The sequence below is a fragment of the Barbus barbus genome (genome assembly GCF_936440315.1).
Source record: "Barbus barbus genome assembly, chromosome: 2".
Lineage (NCBI taxonomy): Eukaryota > Metazoa > Chordata > Actinopteri > Cypriniformes > Cyprinidae > Barbus > Barbus barbus.
Genome location: NC_136730.1, coordinates 671,727 through 697,026, shown reverse-complemented (window position 1 = coordinate 697,026; position 25,300 = coordinate 671,727). Strand labels below are relative to the sequence as shown.

The 25,300-nt window shown below is 40.6% G+C and overlaps 1 protein-coding gene across 1 annotated transcript in view; it reads right to left on the bottom strand.

Annotated features, from left to right (window-relative positions):
• Positions 1 to 25,300, bottom strand: part of LOC306888454 (neurexin-2-like) — a gene marked incomplete at its 3' end in the record, with an annotated part of 552,351 nt that overhangs the window by 350,934 nt on the left and 176,117 nt on the right. The window contains exon 4 of the mRNA XM_079446766.1: positions 13,036 to 13,053. Within this exon, the coding sequence (XP_079302892.1) occupies positions 13,036 to 13,053 (18 nt within the window). The remainder of the gene's footprint in view (positions 1 to 13,035; positions 13,054 to 25,300) is intronic.

The following is a 25,300-nucleotide window of genomic DNA, read 5'->3' as shown; positions in this document are numbered from 1 at the left end:
TGCGACCGACTGCAGAGAATCTAATTTATGATGTCTTGCCGGGTCTCTATCTCCTACAGAGAAGCTGTAAAGCAGCTCCATAAAGAGCCAGGAGCGCAGTGATTTATGTGATTTTTAGTCTCTCATGTCTGGGACGCAGTCAGTCGTGATTCCTGATCTTCCCTGGAGCTCGTTAGAGCTTCTGCAACAGCAGGCGGTGGATCGGCCGCTTCCTCCAGGGCCTGTAAGATCACGACATTATGATGCTTCCCCAGAAACTGTAATTGAAACACCGTCCCAGAGTGAAGGCTGCCATTTAGTTCACTGCACAGATGAAATTATAGCAGCCGCTCGTGGAAATCAATACAACTGCTACTGCTGCTGCTGGAAGAGGTCAGTATGCACAGCGTGTGAATGGTCTTCGTGCATACTTGGATCATGCACATTTATGAAAACGCGCACCAGGTACTGTATCCAATAATGCAGTGTGTTTAATGCAATAATGCATTAGGGTGGTCGTGGCTTCGAGTCTCCGGTCCGGCAGGGATTGTAGGTGGGGGAGTGAATAACCAACACTCTCTCCACCCTCAATACCACGGCTGAGGTGAGACCCTTGAGCAAGACACCGAACCCCCAACTGCTCCCCGGGCGCCGCCGCATTGGCTGCCCACTGCTCCGGGTGTATGTTCACTACTGAGTGTACACTTGGATGAGTTAAATGCAGAGCACAAATTCTGAGTATGGGTCACCACACTTGGTCACACACCACTTCCCTTTCCCCTTTCCCTATTTGAATTTCCGTTTCTCCTTTCTTGATGACCAATGATTTTTTACGATTTAAACCAGATTAAAATGCTATTTTTGTGAGATGATAACTATTATACTATTAATAATGTGCAGTTAGCAGTAGAACTCAATCAGATGGAGGGAACATCCTCAACTGTCTCTCGCTCTCTCTCTCTCTCTCTCTCTCTCTGATGAACTGAAGAGGTTTTTCTAATGCACTAATGGTCTTGTTCATTTCCTGGCCGAGGGGAAACTCAGATTTCACAGCAAACTGTCTTGGTGCAACACTAATGACTGAGCCAAATGAAATCCAGTGCAAATAACTGCTAATTACAGCACGCACACACACACACACACACACACTGTGGTTTGAGGGCAGTGAGACTCTTCACACTCTGAACAGCCGTTGTGACTCATATCACACTGTGCATCTTCTCACAGCGTTTCATTCTAAACCGCACAAGATCACTTCATATGGATAGACTCATTACTGTACGAGCTACTCATATCACGAACGAGCCATATTTGATACATTTGCATTGTTCATGTCTTTTAAAGCAGATTTATTGTATGAAGGTAAATTATCACACTAGATCTCTTGTGTGTTTGCTAATATAACAGTGTCAAGCTCAAGCGCCGCCACAAACAACAACTATTACAAATGTCTAGTCTGACTGCATTATGTATCTGTGAATGGGGACATTCTGTAAACTTCTATTGGGTTTTTATATAAAGCTAGTTACAAATACTGTAACCTAACACTAAACTAACATAAAACCTCTTACTTTAAATAAAATAAACGTTAACGGACTGAAAAAAAGACTTATTTAATTCCAGCTAGTTAAGAAGGCATCATTTCTCATTTTCAATTCATTTATACTGACGTACTAAAATAACAAACCAACACTAAAATAAAAATTAATATAAATTATATAGACATACAAAAAATAATAAAATGACAAAAACACACAACAAAATTACTAAAACCTTAACTAAATTTAAAGTAAAAAAAAAAAAACATTTAAAATATTAACAAAAACTATAAAAAGTATATGCCACACTAACCCTGACAGAAAACGTTCTGCATTTTCACAATAATAATAAAATTAATAAATAATCATATCATAATTTTTATACTGTAACAGGATGTCCTCAGAAGGAGGTTTTAGGGTCAAACTATCCTAAACCTGCTGTAAGAATCCTAATGAATCCAGCTTGAGTCACGTGCTAACATTTGATCTGATCCTGTCAACACACACACACACACACACACACACACACCTCACGGTCTCATGAGGTTTTCAATGTGTTTCACAGAGTTTCTGCTGAAAGTCTGTCGCTCGTACTCATGGTTCAGCTCTCCAAATGACGTCTAACTCAAAACAACTGGAAGCGCTGATTAACTTCATCATTTCAGAGCTCTGTTCACATGAGTGACTCTGAACATTCACATTTCAACATCTGAATGCCACACATACTCCGCAACGCCAGACAAATACAGAAGTTTCATGTCATTTTACCTTCGTCATTCATGAGTGACTTTCTGGATCTCTAATGTTCAAATAAACACCACAAAGAAGAATCTATCACTGCAGAATTTGAATTTACTCAAAACAACTTACCAACACTGAAATGAGCATGTTTGTCAAATAACAATATAAAATATAAAATAATCAAATAAACAGCAATAACCAATAACAGTCAAGATGAGCTGATGATTCACTGACGGAACACAAACTACACTGCACACTACATACTACACACTATATACTACTGTACACTACACAGTACATACTACATATTATACACTACAGTACACAACACACTACACTAAACACTACATACTACATACACATACAATACACAACAGTAGACTACAAAACTACACTACACCACAACTACATACTACACACTACACTAAACTCTACACACTGCATGCCCACACAACAGTACACTACACACTACACTACACTCCACTACATACTATACACTACATACATAAACTATCTTAGAGCCAGGATTAGTTTCCAACGGGACATAAGGGACTGTAACATCCTTTGTTTGTCAGAAACGTTGCTTTCGTTGTTGACAGAACAGCAGAGGCCGGTAAATCCAGGGGTGGAGGTGTGTGTTTCATGATCAACAAGAAATGGTGTGATCCCAGGAATATCTCCATTCTGTCGCGTTCCTGCTCGCCTCATCTGGAACATCTTTCCATTATTTGCCGCCTATTTTATCTGCCCCGGGAGTTTTCATCGATCATTGTTACTGCTGTGTACATTCCACCACAGGCGGACACCGGCTTGGCTTTGTCTAAACTTCACGATGTGCTCAGCGGCTACATTAACAAACATACTGACGCTGCCTTTATCATCGCGGGGGACTTTAACAAAGCTAGCCTCAAACAGGTCATGCCGAACTTTCATCAACACGTATCCTGTCCAACTAGAGGACCAAACACACTGGATCATTGCTACTCTCAGTTCAAGAATGCCTACAAAGCCCGCTCACTACCGGCTTTTGGCAAATTGGACCATGCCGCCATTTTCCTCACACCGGAATACAAACAAAGACTCGTTCAGGAACCTCCGGTGTTCGCGCTGGTCCTCCCACTCAGAGACTATGCTGCAGGCGGCTCTTGATGACGTCGACCGGGACATGTTCCGGGTGAATTCTTCTGACGTCAGCGAGTTCACGGATGTAGCATTAAGCTTTGTAAACACGCTAACCGAGCAAGCTACAGAAACAATAACTATAAGGACATTCTCCAATCAGAAACCGTGGGTGGACAGAACTATCCGTGCTGTGGTGAACACACGCACTGTCGCTTACAATGAGGCTCTTCTGTCTGTGAATACGAGTGAGTACAAAGCATCGTGCTATGCTCTCCGACGCGCAGTAAGAGCCGCTAAACACAGATACAGAGAGAGAATTGAGTCTCATTTCCAGCTCAATGACTCTCAACGGATATGGCAGGGACTGAGGACCATCTGTGCCTTTGGAAACAAATCCTCCGCGGAGTTGCGAGCAGATCCGTTGCTGGCCGACGAGTTAAACATCTTCTACGGCCGTTTCGATTGCAACGGCGGCGGCGCGTCAGGAAGCAGCAGGCAGAGCAGCGATGATCCTGTAATCACCGTGTCGGAGGATGAGGTTCAGAGGGCGCTAAAGAAAGTGAACGTCAGGAAAGCAGCCGGACCTGATGGGATAACCGGCCGTGTTCCGAGGTCCTGTGCCGATCAGCTCGCTGGTTTGTTCACTTCCATCTTTAATGAGTCCCTTGCTAGCTCCATGGTTCCCACCTCACTCAAAAAATCCATCCTTATCCCTGTGCCAAAGAACAATAAACCCTCTTGCCTGAATGACTATCGCCCAGTTGCCCTCACATCTATAGTCATGAAGGTTTTTGAGAGACTTGTAAAGAGCCACATCTGCTCCTCCATCCCTGATACTTTGGACCCTCTTCAGTTTGCCTATCGCCCAAACAGATCCACTGACGATGCCATTTCTCTGTGTCACCGCTTTGACCTTTGATGATCTATGAACACTCCCGAGTTACTGACACACTTGCGTACAGTCCGTCAGTGAATTTCTCCTCCCTGCGCAGCAGACTGTCAATAACGCAGTGCAGATCATTATTTAGCCACATTAGCGTTTACATTCACGTGCAGCTGTGAGGTGAGGTGTCGCTCCTGATGAAAGCGTCATGTGAGTGAGGAGGATTTTAATAGTGACTCTGCAGACAGCATGAGGATGGAAAGCGCTGCTGGAGCACATTATCTCCGGCAGGAATCTTGTTACACCACGCGCTTGTTTCTGCGCTGCAATCAGGGACGCCATTCTCATTCCGCCGAGAGACGACACACACACACAGACACACACACACTCTTCATGACAGACACACACACACACATATGATCAAAACATCCACCAGCTGAATTAATAATCAGCCTCTCATGGAAGCCGCTGCTCTTTTTATTTAAATTCACTAATCCATTTTATTGCTTAATTTCACTGTTTTTTATCTTTATCTTTTTTATTCCTCATGTACCTTTTTTAAAGTCTGACCTGATCCTCATCATACACATGACTGATTCATATAACACTTCATATTTATTAAATCATGAACGTGTAAATATACTGTGAGTGTGCATTTTTGTTTCAGTTTTAGTTTCACTCACTCCAAGTCCAAAAAATAAATCTACGTACTCTGTTTCTGGTCAAATATCTTCCTTTAATCTTGACTATGAGAAAAAATAAAACAAATAAAATTAAAGAAACAAAATATAGTCTTAGATCTTAAACATCATGGATGTGGTAAAGGAAACTGTGTGACTCTGCTTTATTCCAAAGAACGCACTCACATCTGACTTCACAGTTGCCATTCTTAAAGCATACTACATATTTTCTATTTAAAATACGAATATTTGTCTAAATGGTACACATAAATAAAGTAAGTTTACAAATGCAAACAATGCAAAACAGTCTGTGTCTGTCTGTCTGTCTGTCCGTCTGTCCGTCCGTCCGTCCGTCCGTCCATCTGTCTGTCTGTCTGTCCATCCGTCCGTCCATCTGTCTGTCTGTCCATCCGTCCGTCCATCTGTCTGTCTGTCCGTCCATCCGTCCGTCCAACTGTCTGTCTGTCCATCCATCCATCCGTCCAACTGTCTGTCTGTCTGTCTGTCCGACTGTCTGTCTGTCTGTCCATCCGTCCGTCCAACTGTCTGTCTGTCCGGCTGTCTGTCTGTCTGCCCGTCTGTCTGTCCATCCGTCCATCCGTCCATCTGTCTCTCTGTCTGTCTGCCCGACTGTCCATCCGTCTGTCTGTCTGTCTGTCCATCCGTCCGTCCGTCCGTCCATCTGTCTGTGTCTGTCCATCCGTCCGTCCAACTGTCTGTCTGTCTGTCCATCCGTCCGTCCAACTGTCTGTCTGTCCGGCTGTCTGTCTGCCCGTCTGTCTGTCCATCCGTCCATCCGTCCATCTGTCTCTCTGTCTGTCTGCCCGACTGTCCATCCGTCTGTCTGTCTGTCTGTCTGTCCATCCGTCTGTCTGTCTGTCTGTCCATCCGTCCGTCCGTCCGTCCATCTGTCTGTGTCTGTCCATCCGTCCGTCCAACTGTCTGTCTGTCTGTCCATCCGTCCTTCCATCTGTCTGTCTGTCTGTCCGACTGTCTGTCTGCCCGTCTGTCTGTCCATCCGTCCGTCCGTCCATCTGTCTCTCTGTCTGTCTGCCCGACTGTCCATCCGTCCGTCCATCTGTCTGTCTGTCTGTCTGTCTGTCCGACTGTCCATCCGTCTGTCTCTCTGTCTGTCCGTCTGTCTGTCTGTCCATCCGTCCATCTGTTCATCTGTCCGTCTCTGTCTGTCCGTCCATCTGTCTGTCTGTCCGTCTTTCCATCCGTCCATCTGTCCATCTGTCAGTCCGTCCGTCTCTCTGTCCATGCGTCTGTCTGTCCATCTGTCTCTCTGTCTGTCCATCCGTCTGTCTGTCTGTGTCTGTCTGTCCATCTGTCTTTGTCTCTCTGTCTTTTGGTCTATTTGTCTGTATGTCTGTCTCTCTGTCCGTCTGTCTGTGTCTCTCTGTCCATCCGTCTGTGTGTGTCTCTCTGTCCGTCCGTCCATCCATCCGTCTGTCTGTCTGTCTGTCTGTCCGTCTGTCCGTCTGTCTGTCTGTCTGTCTGTCCGTCTGTCTCTCTGTCTGGCTGGCTGTCCGTCCGTCTGTCTGTGTCTCTCTGTCCATCCATCGTTCTTTCTGTATGTCTGTCTGTCTCTCTGTCCGTCTGTCTCTCTGTCTGGCTGGCTGTCCGTCCGTCTGTCTGTGTCTCTCTGTCCATCCATCGTTCTTTCTGTATGTCTGTCTGTCTCTCTGTCCATGTGTCTCTCTGTCTGTCTGTCTGTGTGTCTATCTGTCTCTCTATCTGTCCAGCTGTCCGTCTGTGTCTAAGGTGATGAGACACATTATAATTCAGTGTCTGTTTAACCTATTTCTAAAGCTCCTAAATGGGTGAAATTCCCACAATAGCTTCTTAAACCCACTGCAGAGAGAGCTGGTAAACTCAACACAAACTTCCTGTGATCTGTGTGTGTGTGTGTATGTCTCCACAGACCTGCTCTTTAAATAGCATCTGCATTCACATATAGCTACAATCAGACAGACAGACAGAGAATGGAGAATTCTGGGAAGGCTGAATGTGTGAGATGGAGAGCACACGAAGGGAAAATGACTGAAAGCTCGTGAAAATTGCCTCTCGGCTCAGGAACGCAATTCCTCAAAGAAAAATGGAGGCTCTTTGTGCTGGAGTCCTGCGGTAATACAGTAATACAGCACTCAATCACAGTGCAGCTCACCAACATTGCACACACACACACACACACACACACAACACTGAACACTCACACACACACCTAACACTGCACAACATCCACCACTATTAGCGTTGAAGCACAAACTCCTCCAAACGGAGCAGATCGTCAGTGTTTATTAGACAGACTGATGTTTTGCTCTTGATATTGATTCTTTTGCATCTGAAGGCAGTAGAAATGCAATGAAACGGATTCTTCATTTCTGTCTGTAATGAAATTAATGGCGGGGACTGCTGTCCATGCGTCTCATAATCGCTCTGAAAGACAGAGACAAATGCTCTGACACACGTGAAAGAAAGAGAAAATCAAGTCCTGCTGCTCGTCTCCGCCAGTCACATGCATTCAACACAATTACACCATCCTCAACAGACGAGACACATAAGATATATATTATATATATATACACACAGTATAGAGAGAGAGAGAGAGAGAGAGCTGAAATGTCTCTCTGTTCTCTGTGATTTAACAGCATCAAACGGAAATGAACCAACTGATATTTAGATCATTATATGCAAGTATCTCCTGTACTGTTACAAAGATCTCATGGATTTACATGACAAACGTCAGAATTTCATCATAGTTGCTACACATTCTCCTACATATTATCACTGTATCAAACTATATGAGCCATAAAAGCCTGATGGAACAAATAAGATACAAAACATCAAAAACATATGCATTTTTAAAAATATTTTCTCATATGGTTCAATAAATTTTTTAGATTTTTTGTTTGATTTCAACCGTTTTGATTGTTTCTGACTATTATTTCATATTTCAGACTTTACAGGGTTAAACCTATTGATCAGAGACTTTTTTATAAATAAAAAATTATTCAATCAAAAATTAATCAAATATCTTCCAGCTCAGCCACGTCACTCATTGTTCAATGGACAGATCCTATAGCTTTATGTTTAAACCCATGTCTGTGGAGAACATCATCACGCACACAACACAATCGTATTTGTTTGGCTATATCAGTGAGTCAAGGTTAAAGATATTAACTCCTAACTCGACCTCTGACCCCTAATCCAACCCTCACAGACATCACTAGACTGAAACATAAACATGATTTGGCAGATTTATGAGCCTTTTTTAACCAATGAGGACACATAAAATGAGAAAAAAAGAAAATAATGTTAGGATACAATGGCAGGCGGTTCAGCTCTCACAATTCGACACACGTTTACAAGCTGCTAAACACCCAGAGCGACTGCGGACACATTTAATCTGCTCAACATAGTTAGAATTTCCCACTCAGGTTTACTGGGTGAACATCAGTGTGTGTGTGTTCTGTGTGTGTGTGTGTGTGTGTGTGTGTGTGTGTGTGTGTGTGTGTGTGTGTGTGTGTGTGTGTTATGTGGTTTATGAGGACACAAATGTGTATAATGACATGGGTATGACAGAGGTATTACAATATGAAGGTGGTTTATGAGGACACTGCCTATGTCCCCGTAATTCAAAAGGCTTAAAAAACATACTAAATGGTGTTTTTTTGAAAATCTAAAAATGCACAAAGTCTCCTGTGAGGGCTAAGTTTAGGTGTAGGGTTGGTGTAGGGCAATAGCACACACAGTTTGTTCAGAATAAAAACCATTACGCCTATGGAGAGTCCCCATAAACCACAAAAACCAACATGAGTGTGCGTGTGTGTGTCCTCGTCGTATATCACTGCAACTCTCTCATTTTAATTAGATTCTGTGAGGGAGGATTTCTGAAGACAAAGCTGCCATGAATACACACACACACACACTCACTGTGATCCTGTGTGTGCTTCTAAGCTGTTTGCCTGTTGGTAAAACGCATGACAAGGCTACTACTAGCCAGCTAAACTGCTTAAAGCAATTGGCCACCAACACAGACACACACACACACACACATATATGTGAACATATCACACACTTCTACTGTAACTACTACATATGCCATTTAGGGAACTTTTTTGTCAGATTTAGCTTATTTCTGAGGACAAATCAGTTCACAAACCATGAACACACACACACAAACACCGCAGGGGCTGTTTTAATGACGGCTTGATTCTGAATCATATGGTGAGTCAGAGACTCTTGAGTTCAGATGCAAGTGAAGGGCAGACATCATTCTGTCACTATCAACACACAATATCTGCAGAGAGACTGTAAACACTGGATGTGTTCCCATCAGCGCTGCTCATGCAGAGTCTGATTAAAATGTGTCTGCCGCTCAGAATGCTGTCCAGGTAGGGCTCTGAGCTTAGATGAGGAACTAGCCTTCCAGTATTAATGAGCGACTCCTGCTCCAAACTCCAGATAAAGACATGTCATTTCCCACTCTTTTTGACAGGACTGCAGTATTTCAGCGTATTCCCAGGCCTCTCTTTTCCAGATAACATCCGCATGCGTCTCTGCGCCTCTCTGTCTGTCTCTTTATCTCTCAGGCTTAGCGCGTTTGGTCAGGAGTATGGCGGATAAGCTGCTTTACTTCCATGGACTACATCTCCCATAATTCCTCTAGAGTGCCTCTGAAATCCCACACAAGGAGGAGACGGTGGCGGTGAGGATTTGCTCAACAAGCCTCCATCTTTTCTCATTGCTCTGGATTTTCCGCCACAAAACCAGCAGCTCAGTGGCAAGAGCTGACGAGACCCTCCACAGACCGAAGCCTTTTATCGCACTCACGCAGCAGTCGCGTGTTTTTACATGCTCCTTCGATAAAACGTATTATTAAAAAACAGTCAATTCATCTAAATTAATCTTGACAAACTACTCATCGTTAGAAATTCTTTATAATCAGAAACTCTTTCAAAAGAACAAAGTTATTCATTAATTTGTAACGAGAGTATGCACCAAAATCATAGGAGCCATTAAGACTTTTATTATGAAATCAAGATAAATGTGCTATCATGCAAAAATCTGTGGAAACCTTGATTATTTTTCATGTGTTCAAAACATAACATCCATTGTAGTTTTTCATCTGAAAAAGTGTAAAAAAATATAGACAGATTTTCCATTTATGATGCAACGTCTTTAACAACATGAGGCAACATGATTTATTTAGCAGTTTTAGAATCCAACATGCTTTGAAAAAATATTTATATATATATAAAAAAAAACATGGTCCCACTTTATTTTAGGTGGCCTTAACTACTATGTACTTACATTCAAATTAATCATTTGTTTTCAATGAAAGTATTGTGTACATACATGTTTTTACATTGTACTTATATTTGTACAAATACCTATATGTAATTACATCTGTAATTAATTTCTGTAATTACATTTATAATTACACTGTTGACCCATCCCTTACAACTTAACCCACCCTTAAACCTACCCATACCACCAAACCTGTCCCTAACCTTACCCATATCCCCCCTCAATAGCAGCAATAGTGTTTTGAAATACAATATGAACACATTGTACTTATTTTTTGATGTAAGTACATAGTAGTTAAGGCCACCTAATATAAAGTGTGACCAAAACATTTTTTATTTTATTTTACATTGGACTTTTTTCTACTTACTGAACTTTTTTCACTTCAACAATAATCTGCAGAGTGTCTGCCTTCTGTGCTCCAAATCATCGAAGATCTACAACCATTTTGGAGTCTACACCACAAAAGTGTGACTAGCAGGTTAAACACAATCTGACCTGCATGCAAATACAGTTCCAGCAAGATTTGATTTCAAAAACAGTATCATAGCTATTAAACTATTTCTTGTTATGAGTTTAAATCTGTATTTAACCTCAGAATGGTGTCAGAGTAAAAAGAAGTGCTAAAGTCTGCTTTTGTGGTAGGCCGTGCTTTAAACTAAATGATTATAATGTTAATTAATGATGAAAGGTTTAGAAAGTCTGATAGTAATCAGTGTTGAGCACTACTGTAAGGTTAACCTGCCTGCTTTACATGTTTGAAAATGAATAATGAGAAATTTAGAAAAGTAATCAAAATGTAATTAGTTACATTAATAAAGTCATTGAAATAGTTACACTACTTATTATATTTTAAATACGGTAACTTGTAATCTGTAACCTATTACATTACTGTAACCCAAAGTAACCTTCTCAACACTGCTAACATGTGAATGCAAACATAATGTGACATAAAACACCTGAGACAGCAAAGAGACTCAATTCTGATTTCATGATGTCGTTAAAAAAAAACACCTCCTGATCTGTCAAGACTCAAATAAAACATCAGTCGTGTGTGTGTGTGAAGATATTTAGCTGAGCGTGGTCAATAACACAGTGTGAAAGTCAAAAGTCTCCAGTCATTTCATTTCTCTGTCTCGTATGTCTTCAGTGAAAGGCAACAGAAGTGCAGCTGTCAGCACGTTCAGCTCTAAGCAGAGTATGATTGATTGAAACCAATACAGTCTCAAACAGCCGCCATTATGATTAGAGAGACGGAGAGAGAGAGACACTTGCACTATATGCCTATACTATACATCACTATATGCACTAAACCCAACTGAAGCCCTGCATACAGAATTCTGTAAAAGCACCCTTAGAGTACAGAGAAACTCACCTGATAACGCATGCAGGGCAGAATTAGGCCAACACCCTTCATTAATCCACATCGAGAAAAGAGACATCAAATTTCAGATGCATCAAAAATGGTGTAACCACAATTCTTATCATAAACTAAACAAGTGGTGGTGTAGAATTGGTGGGCGGGGCTAAACAGGCGGCAATGTAGAATAGGTGGGAGGGGCTAACAGATAGTGCCAGAGTTGGTGGGTGGGGCTAAAACGGCAGTGCTGTAGAAGCAGGTGTTGATTTACATCACTGCCTGTGTAGCCCCGGAGGCGGTGCTTATTCACACTATTACACCATAAAGTGTCAAATTCCAAAAACTTTGTTTTGGCAGATTGGCTTCAATATAAGCTTTTAGACTAATGACAGAGTTTTGAGTTCTGAAATTTACAGGATGTTTTAATAGTACAATGACCTCTTATATGTCAAAAGATCAAGGGAATTTTGGTTTCTCAGTTTACGACCCTTTTAAAAACCATGAACTGAATGCTGAAAAGAGCCCCCTCATTCAGCTGGTCCTGAGCTCCACAAACAGACTGACCAGACTAACACGACTAACCATACCTAGCCTCAGTTGAATCCGGCCAACCAAACCATTCATGCACAAAAATAAATCTACCTAGCTTATTGGAATGAAACAACACAAAATTCAAGTAAACTTATTTGGCTCTAAAGAGAGGTTACACAACAGCAGAATATGTGAGCGCAGTCAGAGACCACAAACTGAGAAAAAACATGACGAGAGCACAGCCGGGCTCTGGAGAGAGGCAGATACAGACAGAGCTGCTTATGCCTGTACTGTAACCAAACAGAGCTACACTTCATAACCACCTGCTTCATCTAAAGTGACTCCTTCCCAAATTTGAAATGATTTGTCCCAACTTTGAAAACCTGGAGAATGATGCACAAGCTCAATATTTGCTGAAAAAAAAGTGAAAAAAAGACCGTGTTTCTCTAGCGGCAATGTCCATTAATGCCTGCCACAAACAGAGGGAAAAGTTGACTCATGTAGAATTGACAGCTCTGCGACCAAGTTTATCTTGCTCATATAAATGCTTTGGCAATACACTTGGCAATCTTGATTAGATAATTGGATACTTTACTGTGAACAACAGAGGCAAAAGATTATTAAGGCAAAACCTCAAAAAAAAAAATTTTTTTAAATTAATATCAACTAAAAACTGCATATAGTCAATACATCAAGCTGACTTTTAGCCAATCCAACATTCTGTGGCAGTTTTTCTGCTGTGCTTTTGTGTGTTGTTACACTTCAGCATCATCAACAGAAAGATACAAAAATAATGTGGTTTGACATGAATGTCACGCTCACAACCTTTAGTGGTTCATGACATCTTTATAAAAGATCAACAGAAGAGAAGAAACATGCTGTACTCACCCACTAGAGAAGAGTCTCCTACAGACAGAGAGAGAGAGAGAGAGAGAGAGAGAGAGAGAGAGAGAGAGAGAGACAGACACAGAGAGAGAGAGAGAGACAGACAGACAGACAGAGAGAGAGAGAGAGAGAGAGAGAGAGAGACAGACAGAGAGAGAGAGAGAGAGAGACAGACACAGAGAGAGAGAGAGAGACAGACAGACAGACAGAGAGAGAGAGAGAGAGAGAGAGAGAGAGACAGAGAGAGAGAGAGAGAGAGAGAGAGAGAGAGAGAGAGAGACAGACAGAGAGAGAGAGAGAGAGAGACAGACACAGAGAGAGAGAGAGAGACAGACAGACAGACAGAGAGAGAGAGAGAGAGAGAGAGAGAGAGATAGAGACAGACAGAGAGAGAGAGAGAGAGAGAGAGAGAGACAGACAGAGATTTTTGATTTTTGAAAGAAACTTTATTACAATTTTAACAGTATCTCTTCACAATAAACTGACCATATAATACATTCAACACATTACACAGAGGATATTAATACCTAATGAAATTACAAAGAAAAAAATAAATCACCTTCACAAACTGCACACAACGCACCATGACCACACCATATCAATTCAAAAGTTGTAAGATCTCTCATAGTTTTATAAAACCGAAAATCAATGAAAACTCTAGATTTTATCAAAGATAAAAAACACACGTTCACATCATCGCTACACTTTTGTTCCACTCTGTTTTTCCTGCTTATATAAATAGCCATTTTTGCTTGCCCTAAAATGAAATTCAACAATTGACATGTGAAACGTTTTTTCTGAAAGTACTTAAAACCCAAAATAAAAGTCTCAATACAAAAAGTTTCATCAAACCTACAAAACAATTCTTTTAATCTCATAAACAAAGGTTCTAATCTAAAACAATGCATAAAAGCATGAAAAACAGTCTCCCTTTGAAGACAGAAAGGGCAAGCAGAATTAACTTCTGGATTCAGCACTGAAATAAAGGAATTGACAGCAATGGCACCATGGAGAATTCTCCATTGTATATCACCAACCTTTTTAGACAATGGTGGCTTATATAATGATCTCCATTCAGGTTTTACATCATTTCTTAGTTTAAAAACAGAACGCCATGGTGTATCGGTTCTTTTTTCTAACATTTTCTTATTAAAAACCAAAACACAGGCTCTATACAGTTTTTTTCCTTCACTTGACAAGAAATCTAAAAACAAAGATTCACCTGATTTCAGCAAAAAACCTATACCCTCTTCAATATTGGGTTGAATAATCAAACATGGAAAGGGATCCTCAACATCAGGAATACAAACCCCTGTAAAAAAGTCTCTTAACAAATGTTCTTCTTCAACTGTAAAGCATGATTTAAGTTTGACAAAAAAACGAGTTAATAAACGAACAGATCTAATTCCTAAATGTTTGGATACGACATCCACATTCTCAAATTGAGGCCCAGTTAAAGTCAACAGATGCCCCAAAGTAAAAACCTTGGATTTCAGCAATATGGTGCTGAACCCCGGCAGATAGCAGTGAGTATCAATGTCCAAGCGGGCCCCAAGTATCAGTGGTTCCTGCAAAAGCCAGTGGAGAGAATGAGAGTTCTCAGTCTTGTGAACACGAAAAAAACTCCACACCTTGAAAAGGTTTCGATAGAAAGCAGGCAGTTCCGATAGATCCAATTTGGTTGGATCCATTAAAAAAAGGGATTTATCCAATCCGAAATCCCCAATAGTGTGCAAAATGGTGCAGCTCGCAGCACGCCAGCTGAAATCTGTAGAACCATCAAGTAATCTTTTTAAAAACTGTAACCGAAAGGCAGCCATTCTACTTTGTAAGTGAATCAAACCTTGCCCACCTTCATCTTTAGGGAGGTATAAAACACTCTGTGGGACCCAATGTAGTTTGTCCCAAAAAAAGTTCACAAGAGCAGCTTGAACCTCCGCTAAAAACTGTGGTGAGGGGTCTACACATGCCAATCTATGCCAAAGTGAGGATGCCACTAAGTTGTTGACAATAAGAATTCGCCCCCTATAGGACATATTTGGTAATAACCATTTCCACTTATCCAATCGCCCCTTAACTTTTTCCATCAGCCCCTCCCAATTTTTTTGTAACACACTGTCATCCCCTAGATAAACTCCTAAATATTTTATACCCCCATTCCCCCAACACAACCCATCAGGAAGGCAAGGTTTACCATCCGTCCATTGTCCCAACAATAAAGCATCACTTTTTTTCCAATTGACCTTTGCAGAAGACAACAGTCTAAATTCTTCAATTAAATTAAGTAAAATCTGCATATCACTTTGTCTGTTTATCATCACCACAATATCATCGGCATAGGCTGACAAACAAATTTTATTATTACAAACTGGTAAAAACAAACCACTTAATTGACCTCTTATCTGTTGAAGCAATGGCTCAATAGCCAAGGAGTACAACATTCCAGACAAGGAGCAACCTTGTCTGATACCCCTGAGAACCTGAAAAGGAGCACATAAGCCACCATTTATTTTCAGCATACTCTCAACGTCACAATAGAGTACCCTAATCATGTCTATAAAGTTCTTGCTAAAACCAAAACCTGTTAAAGCACTCCACAAATATGAGTGCTCTACTCGGTCAAACGCCTTCTCCTGATCCAAAGATATCAAGCCACAGTCCAAATTTAACAATTTAGAGACATTAAAAATATCCCGAATTAAAGAAATATTGTCGAATATCGATCTACCAGGTACACAGTATGTCTGGTCCGGATGGATAACCTGACCCAACACTCCAGCCAATCTGTTACCCAAAGCCTTAGAAAGTATTTTATAGTCACTGCAGAGAAGCGAGACAGGGCGCCAGTTCTTAATATCTGTAAGGTCCCCTTTTTTTGGAAGAAGAGTGATCACCGCTCTTCGGCAACTCAAAGGCAACCCGCCCTTCGACAAGCTGTCCTTAAGTACCTCCAGCAGATCTAAACCCAACTCCAACCAAAAAGCCTTATAGAAGTCAACCGGGAGGCCATCCACTCCTGGTGCCCTCCCAGACTCCATGCTTTGCAGGGCCTTATAGAGCTCTTCCAAAGTCAGCACTCCTTCAAGATCATTATTACCCTCCTCTGACACCTTTGGTAGGCTGTCCAGGAAAAAGTTGTCCGCACAACACTCTGACTTGAGCTCACTCCTATACAGATTTCGAAAAAACTGTACTGCCCTTCCTCGAATACCAGCAGGATCCGACAATAACACTCCATTTTCGGAGCGCAATCCATGAATAAGCCGTTTCTGCCCGTTCTTTTTTTCCAGATTGAAAAAATATTGGGATGGTGCATCCATCTGATCAATGCTTTGAAAGCGTGAACGGACCAGAGCCCCCTGTGCTTTATGCCCCAGTAGATCAGCTAACTGAGCTTTCTTCTTTGAGCAGGCTTCTAAATAATGAATCTCGCCAGTAGATTGAGCCAAATTTTGAAATTCAATTATCTCTCTTTCCAAAAACTCTAAAGAACGAGTCAACTCCTTAGTAACGTTGTGCGTATACTGTTGAGTAAATTGTCTTATTTTTATCTTACCAACATCCCACCACTGTTGCAATGAAATAAAAAAAAACTTTTTTGTTCTGTAAGCTTCCCAGAAATGCTTAAATGATTCCTTAAAAAAATTATCATTTAACAAATTTATATTAAAATGCCAGTATGCGCTTTTCGGTTTTATTGAGCTTAAAATAAACTTACAGTGCACCATACTGTGATCTGAAAAACTTACTGGTGTTATATAACATTTATTAAAAATACTAAGATGGTGATTGAAACTGTAAAATCTGTCCAGCCTAGCTAATGACATAACATTATCACGTGTGTGAAACCAAGTGTACTGTCTCTCATTACCATTTAAGGATCTCCAAACATCACATAAATCATACTTTTTAATAATATGAATAACACGTTTACGCGAAGCCAAATGAGGCTCAATGTGATTTCGATCTAGATTATGTTCAGTACAATTGAAATCACCACCTAGGAACAAAAGGTCTTCAGGGCAACAGTTTTGTAGCGTTGAACACAGTATGTCTAAAAAAACCATTCTTTCAACTGGTGCAGTTGGAACATATACACAAATAAAAATAAACACATAACTTTCGACAACAGCTCTAACTTTTAAAAGCCTACCTTTCACTATTTCATCAACATCATAAGAGATAGGACTAAAATTCTTTGTGAATAAAATGGCAACTCCCCCACTTATTGAAGTGTTATGGCTTAACACTGGGATGCCATCAAACTCCCTCGCCCAGTCAGCAGCATTTTTCAAGTCACTATGAGTTTCTTGTAACAAAACAACATCAATATCTTTCTGTTTAATTACTTCATATATTGTAGCTCTTTTACTAGGATCTCTTGCACCATTAACATTCAAACTAGCTACATGAACTTCACTCATAAAAAAGAAAAAAGAAAAGAAAAAACACCCAAATAGCCAAAAAACATCAGCCATTCTACTTTTAAACTTAACAGACATCATTGTTTAAAACAGTATTGAGATTCCTCACAATTTTCTTAAGTCGATAGACTTCTTTATTAGTAAAGCAACTCTCTGCCATGAGGCTTCTTGCTTTTTCAGTGAACTGTTTGACATCAGGAAAATATTCCTGCACATTCACACCTCTTTTATTTTTTGTTGATCTAAGGAATAACTTAATATCATCAAGTCCGTAATCCCGACCAATGAACTCCCCCTGAGAAAATGTCATACTAGAGTCAGAAGACCCACCATCACTTTCTGTATCCTGATCCATATCGTCTTGTACTTCACTCGTTTTACTTATTTTGGCATCAACCATTTTTTTAATCATCTTCCTTTTATGAGGCATTTTGAAAAAATGCTCTCCCTCCACACAAACCTTTGCACAAGCCTCTTGCAAAATCACTGAACTATTCTCTATAGCACTTTCATTTTGCTCATCTCCTTTAGCCTCAGAAAACTGTGCCACGCTCGGTAAATCTTTGACACTAGCCTCTGAAAGTGTTTTGGTGCGTATCGTGCCTGAGCGTTCACACTGCAGTGAAGTCGACACAACAACACTCTCACCGGGAACACTCGTATCCGTCACCGCCACAGCCGAGCTCGGCCCCGGCAATACCTCCTCAACTATGTCAGCAACACCAAACGCACCACCACCACCCCCAGTACTCTCATTCACTACGTTTGCTTCCCTTTCTGAAACTTTGTCAGGACAATTGCGAATTAGATGTCCAGAATTACCACAACGAAAACACTTAGATTTCGCGGTAGTAACAAAAATAACGTATTCAAAATTGTCAATGCGAAAATTTAGCGTCATGTCTAGCTCGACATCATCCTGAATAATCATATACGCGAATCGCCTGAACGAAACAATGTGTTTCAACAGAGGTGATCCGCTATTGATTGGTATCTTTTTAATCGGAGATACCAATTTTCCATATCGGGATAAAGCTTGTGTCAAAATGTCATCACTTACGAACGGTGGAACATTTGACAAAGTGACTCTCTTAGCTGGCAATGATAGAGGAAGAACAGAGACAAAATCACCACCAATGACTATTCCCTGTTCAACTACTTTATTAACTTTATCTACGCTATTAAGAAACACCACAATGGCACTATTCATTCTGGAGGCGGATAGCACGCTCTCATGCCCCACAACCTCACCAATGGCAAGACAACAATCTTCCACACTCACCGCGGCGGCAACTTTAACCGCATTACGCCGCGTGAGTGAACTCAAACTCTGCACACATGGGGCCGACATGCTTCCCCGATAAAAGTGGATAGCACGCGGCCCAACAAAGAACCAAAAACTAAATACTAAATAGAAAAGACCAGAAAAACAGCAAGGGGAGAAAATAGAAAAAAAGCTTCACTCACAAGCCCTCCAACCACGCTCACACACTCCGTCAACTCGCACTCAGACACACCGGAAGTGAGAGAGAGAGAGAGAGAGAGAGAGAGAGAGAGACAGACACAGAGAGATAGAGAGAGACAGACAGACAGACAGAGAGAGAGAGAGAGAGAGACAGACAGAGAGAGAGAGAGAGAGAGAGAGAGAGAGAGAGAGAGAGAGAGACAGACAGAGAGAGAGAGAGAGAGAGAGAGAGAGAGAGAGAGAGAGAGAGAGAGAGACAGACAGAGAGAGAGAGAGACAGACACAGAGAGAGAGAGAGAGACAGACAGACAGACAGAGAGAGAGAGAGAGAGAGAGAGACAGAGAGAGAGAGAGAGAGAGAGAGAGAGCGAGAGAGAGAGAGAGAGAGACAGACAGAGAGAGAGAGAGAGAGAGAGAGAGAGAGAGAGAGACAGACAGAGAGAGAGAGACAGAGAGAGAGAGAGAGAGAGAGAGAGAGAGAGAGAGACAGACAGACAGACAGACAGAGAGAGAGAGAGAGAGAGAGAGAGAAAGGTTTAGTGCTCATGTTCATCATCACCTTTTACAATTACCTGAAAACATTCACTGCTCATATCAGAACACAAGTTTGTTTATTAATAAGTAACACAATTGTCATCCTGATACATCAATATTAATAATGTTTTTATGCAAATAAATGGTTCTCAGTCCCCAAACAGAACAAGGTCAAGGCAGATTGACATTAAACAGTAAATACATGAACACAGTCAGTAAAACACTGGATCTGTATTTCTGTAAATTCACACACACACGGCACAGATCAACCAGATCCCGACTGTGGAACAAAACTGATGGAGCTACACAGGAACAGGAAGTGACGTCATCAGCAGCGGTGGAGCAGGGGAAGATGTAACTACACACAAACACGCATGAGGTCAGACAGATGGAGCGCCTCGTGAATGTCATGGAATAACTCAGACGAGAGCAGCCAGAGGACACTCATGATTCATGTGTGTGTGTGTGTGTGTGCTACAGCTGATAATAGCTGCAGCAGATGTTTAGCTTACAAATAAGCAGTCTATAAAAATAAATGATATGGATCCAGATTTCATGCCAGTTGTGACACACACACACACTCATCACAAGGTGTTCCTCTGTGTGTAGTAGGTTTGTTTCTTCACATATATTAGTGAAAAGTCTGGAAACTGTCAATTAACACAGTAACAGTGAAAATATAGTTGCATATTAAATGCTGTAACAAACAAACAGAGACACAGCCCGTAAAACCACTAATGAGAAATAATGAGAAACAGCAGCAAGAGAATGTCACACACACACACACACACACACACAATCCTGAATCACGCGGTGTGTGTGCCAGTTCTTCATTCTCCCTGCTTCTCTCTGCTGGAATGAGCTGCAATCATCACACACTTCTGAATCTATCGTCCAGTAAACCCGCTGTAGTAAACACTGAATAACGCTGACTCCTTGATGAATCGCTAATGTTCCTCTTTTGTAAGTCGCTTTGGATAAAAGTGTCTGCTAAATGCAAACATGTATGCACACATATTTATTACAGAATGAGAGTCCAAACAGCTGATAAAAACATCACAATAATCCACACCACTGCAGTCCATCAGTGAACATCTGGAGCTGTTTGGACTCTCATTCTGACGGCACCCATTCACTTCAAAGATTGCAGTGAGCGATTGATGTTGAAAAGACAGGTCAAATACGCAAATCAAACTGATGTCAAAAACTTGAACATCAAACATACTGGCCCTCATATACATTAAACCAATTTCAGTGTGGGATTAACTTCCTATTTTCACCCAGTTACCCCTGGAAGAAACTGCCATCCAAACTCAATTTAAAATGATGTTACAGCAAGATCAAGTCTTGACTGATATTTGACATCAGATTGATATCAAGATGCCCGCTGCACCATAGCTGAGACACATTTCTCCAAATCTGATGAAGCAACAAACTCCTAATCCTAATCTTGGATGGCCTCATTTTTGTCTGAACTATTCCTTTAAACGTGTTTCCCATCATCAGTAATGTACACAGGTTTAATGTGCATCAGAAGAATGGAGACGCAGCCTCTCTCATGTCTGAGTCTTATCTGGTTTCTTCACAGCTGAAGAAAGAGTGTCAGAATGTCACAGGAGAGATTTCACACGCTCTCAACCTGCTGTGATTTTAATTAGACACAAACACAATAAATAACGTTCACTACAACACAATCTAATATCAGACGGAGCAGTCAACAGGTGAGAGGGTGACTGATGGGCGATATTACACAGACAGATGGATATTGTTCATTACTGACTACAGATCTGCACTGGTTCATACAGACCGTTCTTTCCTCTCATGAGTCCAGTCAAACTGTGTTTCACACATCACACAGACACAGGGTTCCCACTCTTTCATGAACACCAGATTCAAGGACTTTTTAAAGCACCATTTATTTTATATCAAGCACCTGTCAAATTCACACCCAAGCATATGTAGCGTCATTATAGACCTCTTACAGTTTTTGAATGTGTAGGTTTCATAAATTTATACCATTTTGAGCAGTCGTGTTCAAAGGAATTTAGAATTTCTCAAATATTGATAAAAAGATATATTCTTGCATCGAACTGGCTTTTGCTGTAATTCTTGTAAAAGATTACTAAATTAATAAAAAGTGGTTCAACGGGGCTTTACGCTTACTTTTCTTTTTAGGAGTACTTGTGGTTTTTAGGAGTACTCCTAATTTAAAAACAATTTAGGAGCACAGTCAAAAATTTAGGAGCACCTTCTAATAAAAAATTCTGATCAAATACCCATTACGAGATGATATTTGACTCGTTAAAGTGATTTACAGGGAATTTTGTTTTTACCTTTGTATTGGTAAATCATCTTTCAAATAAAAAAATATATATATATTTATAAGCTTTTTTTTTTATTTCTAATTAAAACAACAAAATAAAAACAAGTAAAATAAGAATCAGCTACCAATCAAATTAAATCAGTATTAAAAAAATTATTTGTACTACAGAGGTGGCACAGAAGAACACAAAAGTGGATTGTAGGTGTATTTTCAGACGTTTAATGGGGCTCAGAGCATGCATGAGTGCAATTAAATTCATAACTTCATGTTGAGGTTAATGTATTAAATATAACATTCTGAATAGAAATATTAAATTATTTAAATAACAGAAAGGATTCTTTAAAATGAAAGGAAAACTGCCAGTAGGTGGCAGCAAGTCACTCATTTTATCACTGAATCATTCATTCAATTGATTAGTGCGACCGGCTGAATCATTCAGGAACGAAGCAAGTGACTGTCTTTATGAATGGATACTTGAATCCGATTGGTTTAAAATGCCAATTAATTTCTCGTATGCATGGATCTGGCCTGAAGGCTGTGGGTTTGTGGCATTCAGCTTCTGATGTTGTCTTCTTTTCTAAAATCTTTGTGGAAATTGTTTTGTTGTTATTTGTTTATCTATTAATGTTGATTAATATGTTTATTGTTGTTATTTATGTTGTTTTGTTTATTTTTGGGGGGTCTGCCGGGCGGTGGGTGTTGGATTTGTACGGCTGATTTTTGCTTTGTGCTGCTGTTCCACAAAATGAAACTCAGTGGACAGTTGTTAACAAAAAAAAGCCAATTCATACAGAAACGAAGCAACACTGTGTTTGAATGGAGATGCGCAGCGGCTCGGCTGTGACTTTGACGAAATAGAGCACAATCAGGCAATGGTGTTCAGACAATGCAAGTCACTTAATACTAACTTGTTGCATTAAATCAATATCACATTTTCAAACTCCCTTAATCATTAAAAGCTGTCACTCTCCATTGTTCATCGCGATCTCACAAAGTTCCATTATAATCAACGCAGCTCTCTACACTGCACTATGAATCTCTTATTTACACCCTGTACACGGTGTTATAGTGGGAGGATTCGTGAACAAAACAACGTTTTGAGCAGTGAGTGGATTCTGATTAACATTGTGTTCAAGGAATCAACAGATATATCTGTGATACATTACTCACCGCTGCAAAAACACGTTGTAAGTACGTTAGAAACCTTTGAAGCTCCCCTCAGCGCAAACACAAAGATGCTGATCGGCTCAGTCGCACTGGTGCTCCTAAATATTTATTCATAGTCACACGCAGTAGTTTCAGTCGCAAATGCACTGCTTCTCTATAGGGTTCATGCAGGGCTGCGCAATGCACGCATCAGCTCGCATGATAAGATTTTCCTCGCGCTACCCCCATCTCCACCCCAATAATTAGCGCTGTTCCCTTTTGTTTTTGACAGCACATATAGGAACATTTTTGAAATGGCACCATTCTACTAAACAAATTTATTTCAAGCACTTTCAAGGACCTATATTTGTTTCCAAGTACTTTCCAGGCCTTGAATCCATGTGTCTGATATTCAGGTACTTTCAAGTACTTTCAAGAAGCGTGGGAACCCTGCAGACATTTACTGCAGTAATCAGTGTATCGTCTGATGGTTCATCTGATGTCTCAGTTCTACAGATCTCTTGAAGCACAATGAATGCAGTCGAACAGCATCAAACACGAAGCATTAAGATCCTACAGCAGTCTCTGAGATGAGAACGCTAAATTAAGGCCACATGAAGCAACACAATTAAAACTATATCACCATCATCATTTGAAGAAAAACATGAAGTTCCTAATACGTTTTTCTGCTGGTTAATTTCCTGTGAATCTGAGATCACGAGCTTCACATGCGTAAATGAACACAGAGCCAAACTTCACTCAAAACAGCAGCGGCAGCTCATCAAAATAAAAGCTTGAGTGTTTACTGTGTGAAAGTGAATATTTTAAGGTTTTTTTATGCCACTCATTTTTAATTCTATTATTATTACCATATATTTTGTATACTTAGTTTATTTTGTATTTATTTTGTATTTTAGGTCAGTTTTAGGTTTGAGGTGGTTCTTGTAAACTCAAGGATGAATATTCCAAGTTTTATTCATTTATTTATTTAGCTGAATTGTTCTGCCCATCTTTCAAATCTTTTAGCTTTTAGATTTTTTTTTTTTTCGATGCAGATGCACTCATCAGCAAAATTACCCCACCAGCACTCAAAAGATTCATAGTTTCCAAATAAAGCTCTTCAAGTCAGCCGGTGAAAATCACTGTATTTTGTATGTTACAAAATATTGCAATGTGAGTATCGGCATGCCACTGACACACTGTTGATTCTGGTCTGTTCACTGGCATCAACGCACACACATTACTGTATTATTACTGTACTCTGGAATAAAAGGCACTGGACATCTGCGTCATCTGTCAAAGGCTGAGCGGAAGCAAAACACTCTCACAGAGTCTCTGCAGCAGGTCAGCGCTCTGAATCCACACATCAAAGCCCTGAGACAAACACAGACTCTGATCTAAACACATGCAGATGCTTCACCTTCATTATCATCATCATCATCATCATCACCTGAGCGATGCATTCACTCAGAGGATGGCTGTTCACCTCCTCAACCTTAACTAACCGGTTAACTGCGATCTGGACTTGACTGTAAGGAAGTAGAATTAGGATGAATTGAAATTCATTGATTTAATGATTTATTTTTTAACTAGACAGAGTGGTGTTCATTGAGACATAAAGTCTTGATTTATATCAAATTTTATAAATTAACTTTTGTGAATCAAGGTGGAAAAACACTTAATTTCCCAGAATGCATCAGCTGAGTCACGCTTTTTTGAATTGCACTTCAGTACCTTTAGCATAACTCTACAGCTGTTGCTGGGAGAGGAGCCTGTTGCCTGGTAACTGTGACAGGCAAGCTAAAGGAATGATGGCATGGTTACTATCACCACGGGAACACTGAGAAAGAAAAGATGTACCTTACAGCAGAGAGAAAGAGAGCATAATTCTGTCTCTGCTTCTCATGTATATAGTGATACCCTTTCATTATATAAAAATACATAGGGTTATAGTTGATATAAATACATATATATTGTACATGTGTGTATGGGAGAAAAATATAAAATAAAAAATAATATATATATAGTGTAGCGGGCTGAAGAATCACACGACAGGTTGAAGTGCAACAAAGTCCCCGGAGGGTGTATTTATTAAACAAAAAGTGTGTGAAAGTCCCAACGTGTCTCGTGTCCGTCTTCAGTGTAAGGTGATCCTGGTTGCCGGCCGGCTGAGTGCAGGGTGCTCTGTGTCCTGTGCTCGGGTGGCGGGCTGATCGGTCAACTGCTGTCTGTAGGAACGAAATACACAACATTAGTTGGCTTCCTTGAGGAGTCGTTGCTCACCCGAATGTCTTGTATCGCGGCTTTTGTAGCCCTCTTCTAAGCCGTGTCAGCTGGGACCGATCAGCCCGCGGTGATTGGGAGCAGGTGAATCTC